Here is a 13,170-nt window from a genome sequence, read left to right on the forward strand (position 1 = left end):
TTGGCTGAAAATGAATGAGCCAAAAAATAAAGTAAGATTCATCCAAAATGATTTTGGGCCTTGTGCGCAAATCTAATAAATGGGTGCTGGTCACTTTCTAATAACTAAATAATATTTAGGGTGATTTTTCTGCTGCAATGACAATATGATAAACAATGTTACAGGTCAAATTTAATAAAGTCCAATATTAATACAAATGTAACTGAAATATTTATTTTCAGGTTCAGCAATGGCAGTAATGTTCTTATGTTCTAAGTTTTGATATGATTGTGAAATTAAGAAGTGTTTGTATATTTGCATAATATTATTATTTTACATCTTTCTTTATAAGAAATATCATTATTAAATTATGTGCAGGTAGTAAATATTAAGGTGTTGATATCCTTGAAGCAATAACTTTTTACAATTACAGTAGATGTGGGAGCGTATCATGTGAACTGACATACCCCAAGGTTATATGTATGGTATTTTGGTAATGCCTGGCAATTCTCTTCCATTGGTATGTTGAACTCTGTTGGCAGAGGGATGAGTGATTATATATTTTCTAAATATCTGAATTTGTTCCCTGATACAATCTAAAACATGTAACCCTCCTCGTATTACTTGCTGTTTCAGTTTAATTATACTGTATACAACTATGCTGATTTTGTAAGTTTTGCTTTATTTATCCGTCAATTAAGCCATTGTCTAGTTGTAATTCCAGGCATAAAGTAAGGGTTTATTAAGTATGCATGTAATCAATGCCAGTACACGTCGTCTGTGTGTGCTCAGAATACCTCATCTGTATATTCAATTCTGGTTTGTTATGACAATCTAAAATCTCTTTTTATTTACATTCTAATGTTTCTAAACTTGGTTATTTTATGGAATATTATTGAACTATACAATTTTAGGATACTCTAAATTGCGAACAGACGCTTAATATCTTGATAACCAACCTGGTGCATCTTAAAAATGTGTTTACTTGCTTGTACTATTACAGACTATTGCTACTCATAAAAACAGATCAGATAGGCCTTCAACCACACACATACTTTTTTGGCCTCTAATAGCCCACATGAATGCCATACACTTAAATGTAAACATTTCTCACATGAGCATTTGTTAGGAACACAATGCAATCATCACTGAGCTACAATGTTATGGCTGGGAAATATAAAACATGTATATATATATATATATATATATATATATATATATATATATATATATATATATATATATATATATATATGTGTGTGTGTGTGTGTGTGTGTGTAAATGGGTTTAGCCGTATTATTATTATTTATTATTTATTGTTTTATATAGCCCCATCAAATTCCGTAGCGCTGAATTAGTCCAGTAGACACAATGTCAAAAAAATCAGAATATTGCAGAATATGCGGATATACCTTTTTTTATTGGACTAACATAATGTTTAAGCTTTCGAGAGTTATCCTCTCTTCATCAGGTCTGAAGCCATACTGGTATAAGCAAAGCAAGCCTAATACCCACATTCTTCTGGAAGAACTGTACTCAGTTGCCAAGAAAGGGTAGGACACCAGATAATTCCGGTGTACTCATATGTTTACATTTAACTCAGACGGGACTCATAAGTCCAGACCTGCTTAAGCTAAAAGAGGAAATGCCCACAGAGGGCAAGATGCCTCCTAAGCTGAGAGAGTGTATTATTATGATTTTGTTTAAACACAAGGACAGGGGGTCTGACTTAAAGAACTGGTAAGTCTTCCTCTTTAGTTTGGACTACACAATCTCAAGCAAGGACCTAGCAAACAGGTAGCTGGTCATCAGACAGACTGTCCACCCTGTCTACACCTGCAATGTTCCTAGTCACAGAACACAGAATAGCTGGCAGTCTAACCCTTATCAGTAAAAGAATATGTCACAGGAACCATGGGTCTTTAACTGGGCTGGCATGTTGATGTCCTGCTCAGGTCCTTTAAATATAAGCAAACAAAGTACCAACACTCAATCTTCAGGATCATATTAGAATTTCTAGGGAGTTTTACAGAAAGTAATATAGCTCCTTTGCATGGAATTGATATCACCTTTCCTCCACTCAATAAGTGTAGTTGCCCACACTCGGGGCACTGATTAGGTGGTTCATTGGAGGATCACCTTTTGGTGAGGGTGACTAATCGAATAGGAAAGCACCTGCTTTCAATAGGTATGTATGTATGCTGTATGTGGCTGCACAATGCCAATCCTGGTATGACTTTTTCACCGCTAGGATTCAGCATTTCCATTAGGCCTCAGAGTCTATTAGGGTCCAAGCTGCCCTGGTAAAGCTTGACCAGGAAAATGTATTTGATTGTTGACCTAGAGAAGGGCCTCTGTAACACTGTTGTCTGTGTCCATTGCGCATACACCCTGCGACTGTCAGACAGAATTCCCCACAGCGGTGTGGGAAACTCTCCTCTCTGACAGCCGGAGGGTGTATGCGCGATGGACGCAGGCAATCCACACTGATAACGGCACCTCCTTCCGGCTGCAGCAGAAGTTGCCTATGCAAATCGCGTAGACGTCTACCTGCTGCCCCGACTACACACCAGGGAGTCAGAAGCACCAGCAGCGGAGGTTACCAGACAGGAGGATCCAGGTCCCCAGCAGTGCTGCGGGGGATCTGGATCTTAGTCTCATAGTCAGACCTCTTTTAACTTATAAGCTTGTTCAGAAGATCAAATGGAGCACTTCTGAAAGAATGAAGCACTTAGTCCTCTGTCTGGATGGTCAAGATGCTGTTAAACTCTTATGGAGGTCCAACCATGGCATACTGTGTCTAGTGTTTGTTGGTGGATATGAAAAAAACACATGCTAAATTTAGAAGGCACTCTTTGAATGCCCTGTTTTTACACAAGCCCTGGCCTTTTGGCTGGTAGGTGGAGGATAACTTTTAGAATACAAGCCAAAATCACTATACATTTTGCTTATACAAATGATGCATTATTTTTATCGCGCACTCATCATTTTGTATTATTATTTTAAATTGTTTAACTTTTATTAAATTTAATTTAATATACATAGATGGATGTTTTGAATGGATGCTCTAATAAGTCACAGTTGAGTCAGGTCCCTTAAGATTGAGAGGTAGAGAGGTGTACTGCAGCTCATCCTCTCAAACATTATGCAAATTGAGTCATTCTGGTGCAACGTTTGAAAAGTAGCCTTATCACCATAGCAACCAATTGAATGGTCCAATTAAAATGAACATTCCATTTGTTGCTATAGTACGAAGACTGCTTTCAAAACATACAGCTGACCTACTTATTGTATATATATAATAATCCTGTTTTTTTATTTATTGAGGACACTTTACATTTTAATTTGTAGTAAATGTTAACAACAAAATCTGCTGGGTGACCTAAAAATAAAAGTGACATTATGGTGCAATAGGAAAGAGCTAAAATGCTTCTCGCTTTTTTTTGGTCCCTAAGGGTTCATCGTTGCATAATAACGGTACAGTCACACTGTGAGGAAGTTAAATTCTTAGAAATAAGAATAATCGCAATGATATTGGGATAAATGATATTGGGAAAAAGAAATTCCTTAAAATACCCATAAGAATATTTAATTCATAATGATAATATAGCTACAATTGTACAACACAGTTCTACAGCAATAAAGACCAATGAGAAATTACAAGATTAAACAATATGAATAATTGACTGTCAAAAATGTAACCCCAGAACAGTGACCAAATTGCTTTGTAACCTGTCTGTTTGCAGTGGGTTAGTAAACATTCATCCAAAGACAATAAAAGCCATGGAATGTGAACATTTAGCCTGGGAGGTATTTTAACACTAAACAATACTGACAAAAAAATATACCCCTCCCATCTTTTACCTGCTAACAGGTCCTTAATGTCTTCTGGTACCACAGGATTCATTGTGATCCACTGGATTACTCCTGTTGTTAATATCCAGGAGGTTATTAGGTGGCAGCGGCAAAGGAGCTGTACTGTTTTAAATGTGTATGTAAAAACAGGGAAGTTAATAGCTAAGAGGAAGAAAAAGAAAGCCTCTCTGTTTGCTGTGTTTAAGGAAGTAACCGGACATATGAACCAGCTTACTATTCTCCTCCTCCCTCTAACCAAAAGCACACAATTATGCAATGTAATGGCTCCTTTTTAAAAACAACTGTATTTGTCTAAATGAATGTTTGAAAAAATATTTCTAAAAGAATACACAGGCCAATGTAAATCACATAAGTTAAAAGTGCTTAAAAATTAATTCAATATTTTTAAGCTTTAGCAACATCTTGGTTACCTTTTATTAAAAAAAACTGTGCAGTGTTTTGTGTTATTACTATTATTGGCAATAAAGTTATTTTTTACACACATATCATACAGTATGGGTATGATGGTTTACTGTGGGCCTCGAGTACAGTGTATCAGTTTGGGATGTGTGTGTGTTTGTGTGTTAGCATGGATTTGTTTGTGTAAGAGTTTTGTGTTAGCATACATGTGTATGTGTAAGTTTGTGCGTGCATGGATGTGTAAGTGATTGTGAGTTAGCATGGATGTGTACATGTAAGTATTAATGGGTTAGCATCAATATGAAAGTGGATTAACATGAATGTATATGTGTAAGTGGTGTGAGTGTATGTTAACATGAGTGTGTGTGTTAGTGAGTATGAGTAAGTATATGTTAGTATAAGTATGTGTAAGCATGTGTATGTGTGTTAGTGTGAATGTTTAAGTGTATATATGTGTGCCAGTGCATATGTTGGGAGAAAGGGACCAATGAGGCCATTTGCCTTTACCTGCCCTCAGTCCAGACGGTGCCATTCTTCCCCTGATGAAGGCCATCAACGCAACATGCGGTGGGGACTGAATTTTTTGTTACCTACTAAGACTGATAACTTTTCCTTGTTGTTTCACTGGATTTGGCCCCTCAAACATTTCTTCCTCTAAAGGTACATTTTATTTCAATAGTAAATGACATTAAAAACAAATACAATAAACATCCCACCAGATGCTTTTATAGAATACTGCCCTTATAGGCGCTGTTCCATATAGATGTTTTTTTCCCCAACTGTTCTAGATTCTTATATTATTATGTACTACTATGATTACATAAGTTATGGTGGGTAAAAGGTGATGGAAACCCTTCCACTTAAATTTAAGGGGTAGTAGAAGTATTATTAAACACTCATCTACAGACACCAGACAAGCCAGGAGGCTTGTTTTTTCCCTCAGAAATCTCATGGTGCTTTCGCAACCACAAGGGATTCTGGGTAGGCGCATGCAAATAAGGTTAACAATTATCACCTTTGCCTCTATATCCACTTTATACATGGATCCCTTGAAAGTAATTGCCCGCTGTACAAGACAGCCTTTAGACAAAACTCGGGAAGAGGTACAATAGCCAGATCACCACTCATGGACAGCTGTTTTGTTTCGTCCTTCATGAGACTCATCAGCATGAGGTTGTGATACTGGGTTAATAGTTGAGGCTTGGGGTAGCTAAGAAATACCATTACATAAGTTATGGTGGGTAAAATGTGATGGAAACCCTTCCACTTAAATTTAAGGGGTAGTAGAAGTATTATTAAACACTCATCTACAGACACCAGACAAGCCAGAAGGCTTGTTTTTTTCCCTCAGAAATCTCATGGTGCTTTCGCAACCACAAGGGATTCTGGGTAGGAGCATGCAACTAAGGTTAACAATTATCTACTATGGTACTATGTACTACTATGGTACTATGTACTACTATGGTATTCATCTCAAATTATCTTTTTTTAAAGTATTTTAGCATTTCACACGTCATTCCCATCATACCTTTCATAGAAAACACCTCACTCCCTCAAACCTATCACAAATCGCTCCCATCACAACTATCACACATCACAGTCATAGTTGCCAATTGTCTTGAATTTGCCGGGGCTATCACAATTTTTTGGGTCCTGTCCTATCAAATTTGAGTCTGTCTGGCAAGTAGCCACACCTTTTGGACATCAAAACTCAATCCCCATCATTGCTCATCACTGTGTATTAGGGTCTGTAGAACTTTGCATGAAATGGTAGGTGGGAGTGGCTGTGGGGGTCAGACAGTTTCTTTTATACCCTTAACCCCTTCAATCCCAGGGGTTTTTGGTACCTCAAAGCCCGGAGCAATTTTGCCATTTTTGCGCTATGTCAGAGATTATTCTCTTTTCCTGTGAATAGTGCACCCATGTAAACTATATATTGTTTTTTCAAGGAGAGATAGAGCTTTCTTTTGATACCATAGTTGGATGATTAGCTGAAAATTTAGAATGAGAAATTTAGTAAAAACTAGAGAAAATTAGAAAAAAAAAATGATTTTTATTTTTACATTTTCCCTCTGAATCCTCAGAAAATTATGTAAAGTGATGGAAAATCCCCTCCAACTTTATCAATTCAGGTGTCCTGATTTCAGAATTACCTAATTTATATAGATTTTCCATACTTTCCCAGCACCAGGGAGCATACTATAAGGTGTACATTTTTTGTAGAATTTTTATGCTTATGGCTTAATGGGTTTGGGGGTTGTGAACGGGGGCAGGAGGGTTATACTGGCTAGATGTTATGCTAGGGCAATGGGATGTAAGGTTTTATAATTATTTTTTTTATTATATTTTTTTATATTTTTATATTATTTTATTTTTAATTTTTTTTTAATTTTTTTATATTATTTTTTAATTTTTTTATATTATTTTATTTTTTTATTTTTTATATATTTTTTTTTACACAAAAATGGTTAGAGGTCCTCTTAGGGACCTCCTGAACATGCCAGTGATGTCACAATGACATCACAGCTCACATTATTATTTTTTTATTATTATTTATATTATTATTTTATTATTATTTTTTAAATGAATTAACGGCTTTTTTTTCCTTCACTGTTTCAGGACGGGAGGGGGAGTGAGAGACATGGTTTCTCACTCCCCTCCTCGCGAACCCCCTGCACCTATCACACTGTGATCTCTATACAGGTCCTCACAGACGTGCATAGAGATCGCAGCGTCTGTGCCTCATCAGAGGACAGGATATCCCCTGCAGGGGATATCTTATCCTCTGATGACCTTCCGGGTTACGTCAGCAGTGACGCAACCCGGAAGGGAATGTCTGATCGTGCGATCGGGCAGTTTGAAATGTAACAGCTTTCATGCCGGAAGCTGTTACAGCAGATCGGACAGTAGAAAGCCGGCGATGCCAGCTTCTGCTGTCAGTGGGGAGTCCAGGCTGTGTCCCTGACCCTGCACGAAGGGCTGGACATACCGGTACGTCCATAGGGGTTTTTTACTAGGCGTTTTTGGACGTCCCAGTACGTCTATAGGGGATTGAAGGGGTTAAACACAGTTTTTTTCAGTGACAGGGAGCATTAAGGAGAAAAATAAAATGACAGATAGGTACTCTCTACACAATGCAGCTCTTATCGAGGGATATTTAAAGATTATGTTATGTCTGAGGTAAGTTTATGAATGATGATACTTCCTTTATTATTGATTTCATTTTCATTACACCAAATGCAGTATATACTTACTTCTCCTTTGCTTATAATAAAAAAATCTGTTGTAAACTAAATGGTAACAGTGTATTGTTATGTACAGTTACAATAATCAATAATCTTGTTTAAATTGCATGTTTTGTAATCTGTGGTAGGTAACAGAGACCCCCAAATATACTCCTTATCAAATGCCTGCTTACTGAAAGCAGATGTCATGTCTTTTGGACACTATCAAAGAGAGGTAGTGAGCCTGGGTGCCCCCTCGCCCTGTAACTAATGTACAAATAGTTTCACCCCTGACTCACTAACATCATACATTATCATACACCCACACTTAAACACTATATGCTGACACACATTTATAGTAACATACATTAGCACTCACACCATATAATAACAGACACACACGCTAAGGACATGTGCTCCCACATGCACTAACACCATACTCTAACACACACACTTAAGTTAACACCATACAGTAATACATGCTAACAACATATGCTCACACACACACTAACACCATCAACTAATAGCATACACTAACACACATGCTCACAAACTCTCTCTAACAATCTGCACACACACACCATAACACTACACACACTCAATCCCTCAACTCCTTTCCCACTCATTCATTGTGTTTCACAATCCCATGGCTTTCAAAGAGTTGGAATGTTTGGGGTTCACTGAGGACTGCTTTGAGGGCAAGTGTTGAATCATCCTGCCCAAAATGTGTGGCCTGGTAATCTTAGAGTTAATAATTGTAAACTCCTCAGGGTCAGCCTCAGTACTTAATGCTCACCTGTACTGTTTTCAGGATTAAACACGCTAGTAGCTTTAAGGCATAAACTATGCAGGAATGCAGCATGTAGACTGATGACCCAAATATCTGTAGACAAAAAGACCAAAACACAACATGTCTCAATAAAACAATATCAAAGCATGGGTCCGCAGATATTACAGTCCTTATTGGGGTAGCTAGGAATTAAAAATATTGACAGCATGAAATCGCCAACTAGTTAGTATTGATCAATGAGGACCTCACATAAGACACATTTCTTAGATACCAGATACCAACAAACTAGCCTAAGATTCCTTAAAATATACCTATAATCAACTTTTTAGTTATTAAGAAAATGCCATTGTACAGTGCTGTGGAATATGTTGGTGCTATGTAAAACAATAAATAAAAATAATAAGTACCCTGTTAGTACTGTTGAGTATTATCCACCAATTAACCTACCGACTGTTTTATCCTTCTTGCCTGTTGTACTGTGGTTGGTGTTAAACTCACTTTGGGGATAGAGCAAAACAGACAGAAGTTTAAAAAATCTACATTTCTGCACATTTTCGACATATGTTTTTGACTTCTGGCTCAGCTGAGGGTTAAACAGTTAAATCTTCTCACTCAACAGCTCTAGATGAATTTCTTTTAAGAAGTTTAGAGTTTTGAATGAAACTTTAAAACATACACATTGAATCTCTTTCAAATTGTTGCCTAGGGACTAAGAGATTCTAGAACTGCTTCTGCCTTTGATGTTTAACAGAAAAAAGTATCAGCTATTGTTTCAGAAACTGCTTTCCTTAAAGGGCCCTGTATCCTTAACTATGTTTACAACAAAAAATTCGATCTTAGTCTGTTACATGTTGCTAGTATAATGTTATTATTATTTTTATGTGTTTGGATCCCAATGTAAATAGTGTTGCATGACAGAAAGCTTTAAGCTGCTGTTTTCATACCTTAGTCTAAGTTACTTCCAGATCATTCTAAATTGTAATAAAAAAATAACATCCTTCTTAGAAAGAGTTACTATGAATTAAAAATGTAAAATGCACATTTGGGCTGTGATTTACTAAAGTTAAAGCTATTATTTTAATTATTTTATATAACATCAGATAACTGTTATTTCTAAGTGATTGTTGGGTTAGTGGAGTTGCCATTCAGCAGAAATGATGGAAGTTAATACACTAGTGGATTTTTGGATATAGGCCTAACACTATCATGGATAAATAACAGGACCTTAATACAGTGTGAGGTCTTACTAGTGGAAAGTGTTTTGTTCAAGACACTTCTTATGTAATATATTCAGAAAGCTGCATATTAGCCAGTTGTGTGTGTTTGGTCTGCTATCTTGCTCTGAATCCTTATCATTCTGCTTTGCGGAGAAGACTAGAATGGCTCAGTCTTAATCACAGAGTTAAACACTCTGACTTATGAAAGTCTATGGATGTCTACATTCAGAGCACATACATAACAAATTATGACATGGAGAACTTGGTTCTCCTCTGGAGACACTTCTCACATGTTTATCAATGATAAATCTGGAGCAAAATTTTGAAGTAATGATCATAAAAGCAAATGGAAAGTTCTATTGAGAATTGCTCCTGTTTTCCTAAACAAGTACATCTATATATTTATATCTCTGCACAGGTGTTAAGTCAGATCATCTCCATTTTAAAAATAAGGGGTAGGGTACAGTCTGCAGGTAGTGCAAGGGAAGATGCTGATAAAAGCTTAAGTATGTGCAAATAATGGGAAAGGGGGAAATGATCCAACATGCAATTTCACAAGGGACATGAAAATGACAAGCCAATCCAAATTAGGGTTAACAGAGTTTGGTTTTATTTGATGAAGTTTATATTTCAGTTTGTTGACTTTGAAGATTAAAAATTAGGGTACATTATGGATACATACCAAGAAGGAATTACAATACAATATGCCTTAAAAAATATGCCAGTTAAGATGCAAGTTATAATACACATGTAATACATATAAATACATATATATATATATATCACACCTAATTGGACATACTATGGATATTACCATGTGAAAATGATGAATGTCACCAATGTGAGAAAGGTGAAGGAGACGAAGTGATGTCATTTCTATAACGTTGTGATGTGAATGTGCGGATACTACTGCGTCTCCTATCTTTGGAAAACAATAAAAATGGTTGAACCATTAAAAATAAGAGGTAGGGTCAGCCATTATCTTTGTTATGTTAAGAACTGGCTGATTAATATTTTGAACTATGCAAATTATATACAAACATCATGTTTCTGGTTAGGTATCATTTAGATAAGTAGTGGTAATGGGTCTCTAGTAACTGGAGGAAAAAAGAACATAATTGTGCAGACAAAGAACTAAGTGGTATCATGTCTATTTGTACCTTCTGGTGAAAAGCTGACAATTGTCGATCGTTATCTTATTTTATACACTAAGCGTCAGACATATTCAAGTTGTCCTTGTACTGTTTAAAACTGTTGATCTTTAATGCAATGTCCCAACAAATAATTTTTACCTTTTGCAGAATTTTAATACTAGACATTTAAGTAAACGTTAAAAAACACTACTAACATGTCAGTGGGTTTCTTCATGTCCTCCTGAAGAATATTTCTTTAGTAATAACATCTGTGTGTACTTTTTCATGCTCATGTGGAAGGACTTTATGATAAATGATTTGACATGAAAGGCTACACTCAAACATAATCTCTGAATATTCTCTCATTAATCAGAACTGTATCCTCCTTTAGTAAGAGTATTGGGAATGATGTACCACCAAGACAGCTTATACTAAAGTTTACTGCGTCTGATGATATTCGTGCTTCTTGATCATCGTGGAATGTCATTTTTAGGCAATATATTTTAGAAGCCGCCATTACTAACTCATCCCCAAGACTGTTTTTGATAAACCAAAATTTTCAAGCTCAACTCTTTTAGATTAATATGTTTCCAAGCAGTCTATCAAAGTAGTGCATTTACTAAGAGGCGAAAGGTTGAGAGTGCCAAGCACCAGATTTCCTTTAAGGTGCCTAAGGGAATTGCCTAGAGGCCTTTATTGGGCCATGGTGGGAATGGCTAATTGCTAAAGAGTCATATCCCCATTTAACCTATACTGCTTTTTAATTATTTTAATTTTTAAGCAGTTGGAGAGTGCATGTGTATTGTCTGTTCTTAAAAGCACATAAATATATAAATTCAAACTTATTCCATATAACTTTCCAACCTTCAATATTTTGTGGTTTTTTTTTTGTCAGATCCTCCTCAACCTTGATATGTCGAGATTTTTCATTCTACACCTGGTTTTTAGCAGGTTCATTCAGGCACAACTTGGGAAGTACCAATGAAATCTAAAACATCACTGTTCTTTCTGGCAACCCAGGTAAAGATTTATTTGTCTTCCACGCCATGCTTTAGCCTTTATAACACATGAACACCAGCCAAGAACGAAGCCCATCTATTCTGAGTGATGTCTTCAAATCTGGTGACTTGGTAGCGCCTTGTGTTCAAAGCACCTCTTAATCCTGCTTCATTGTTATAACAGCTAGAGACACGTTTGAATATTTCCTCATGGTAACACCAGGTCAAAACACTACATTATCTACAATGCAGGAATATGTGAGGCACCTGCCAAATATACACCTGAACAGGATGGAACAGCTTAAGAAGCGTCCTTTTTTTTTTTGTAAACTGCACCTATGCAGAGCTAGGAAACAATCAACTGGATAGAAATCAAAAGAGCTTCTCTCGCCCCCCCCCATGTAGTGACATACTGTCACTACATAAAGATGAAGGAGTTAAAGAAGGTAACCCTCGGTACAGCTGAACAGGTGACAAATCCAACTAATGGTGGCTCATTTACATCTTGATCTCATTCTGATGTGTGATACTTTCTAAAGATTAGGTTAATGAACTAGTCTGGAGCCCAAGTAACTAGCTTTGATACCCTAAACCTTTGGAGAAAACCCAGAGTGTTCCCATGTGTGAAAGTACGTATCATATATTTTCCAACCATGAACTAACAGTTCAGAAGGCTGAAATAAGTGCACATCTTTACCCTGCAATAAAATCAACTGTAATAGCTATTTCAGTACTAATAAGAAGGAACAATGGCTGGTAGGGACCATTTACCCCACATTAAGTGCTCATAAATAAAATATTGGCCATCTGAGAGATGCTTATTTTAACCTCAAATATATACTCTGTACCATTAAAAGGTTACAGAATCAAATTACTATTTAAATCCATCCAATGTTAAGTGTTGTTTTACTTAATATTTATTTTACCTGATTTTTTTTTTTAAATAATTGTATTTTGATCCTATCTAGTCTCATAAAGGTTACCAATTACTCCCAAGTGCTGTATCTTTCATTCATTTTCCCTCTGATAAAACGCCCCTTAATCATGATAAATACTCATTCCTTAATACACGTTGGGTGAGTACTTTTAAAATCTTCACAGAACATATTTGCATGTACATTTTTTTAACTGCGAAAATACGGTTCCCAGAAGTGCTTTCCGCAGGTCTTAGATATATTTAAGGGTAAAGAAAAATGACATTGGGTATGCACCCATCCTCAAAGAGATTTGAAGCGCTACCATTCTATCATTTGACTGGAAAAATTGCTCTATAATTCATTCAAGAATGCAAAGCTGTATGGAAATATGTGTTTATACAATCTACAGCTTTGGTGATATAGTATAGTTACGGTAAATGCACAATATTTTACAAGAGCTGTATTCTAAGATGAGCTTTTTGAAATGTCAGAACCTTCTAAATATATGACAAAGATAATAACAAATGATGAAAGGGAAGCAGTAAACCATATAAATACGTAATAATTAAAATGAATAAACAAGCATCAAAGGAGCATTACGTAAAGTGCTAATTTATCAATAACACTCTAAATTAAT

The 13,170-nt window shown here is 36.1% G+C and overlaps 1 protein-coding gene across 1 annotated transcript in view; it reads right to left on the reverse strand.

Moving 5' to 3' along the window:
• The window catches only part of SKAP2 (src kinase associated phosphoprotein 2), a 101,256-nt gene extending 97,222 nt beyond the window's left edge, over positions 1-4,034 (reverse strand). The window contains exon 1 of the mRNA XM_053466830.1: positions 3,844-4,034. Coding sequence (XP_053322805.1) covers positions 3,844-3,886 — 43 coding nt within the window. The 5' untranslated portion in view covers positions 3,887-4,034. The remainder of the gene's footprint in view (positions 1-3,843) is intronic.
• Between the last annotated feature and the right edge of the window lie 9,136 nt (positions 4,035-13,170).

Source organism: Spea bombifrons, chromosome 5, assembly GCF_027358695.1.
Source record: "Spea bombifrons isolate aSpeBom1 chromosome 5, aSpeBom1.2.pri, whole genome shotgun sequence".
Lineage (NCBI taxonomy): Eukaryota > Metazoa > Chordata > Amphibia > Anura > Pelobatidae > Spea > Spea bombifrons.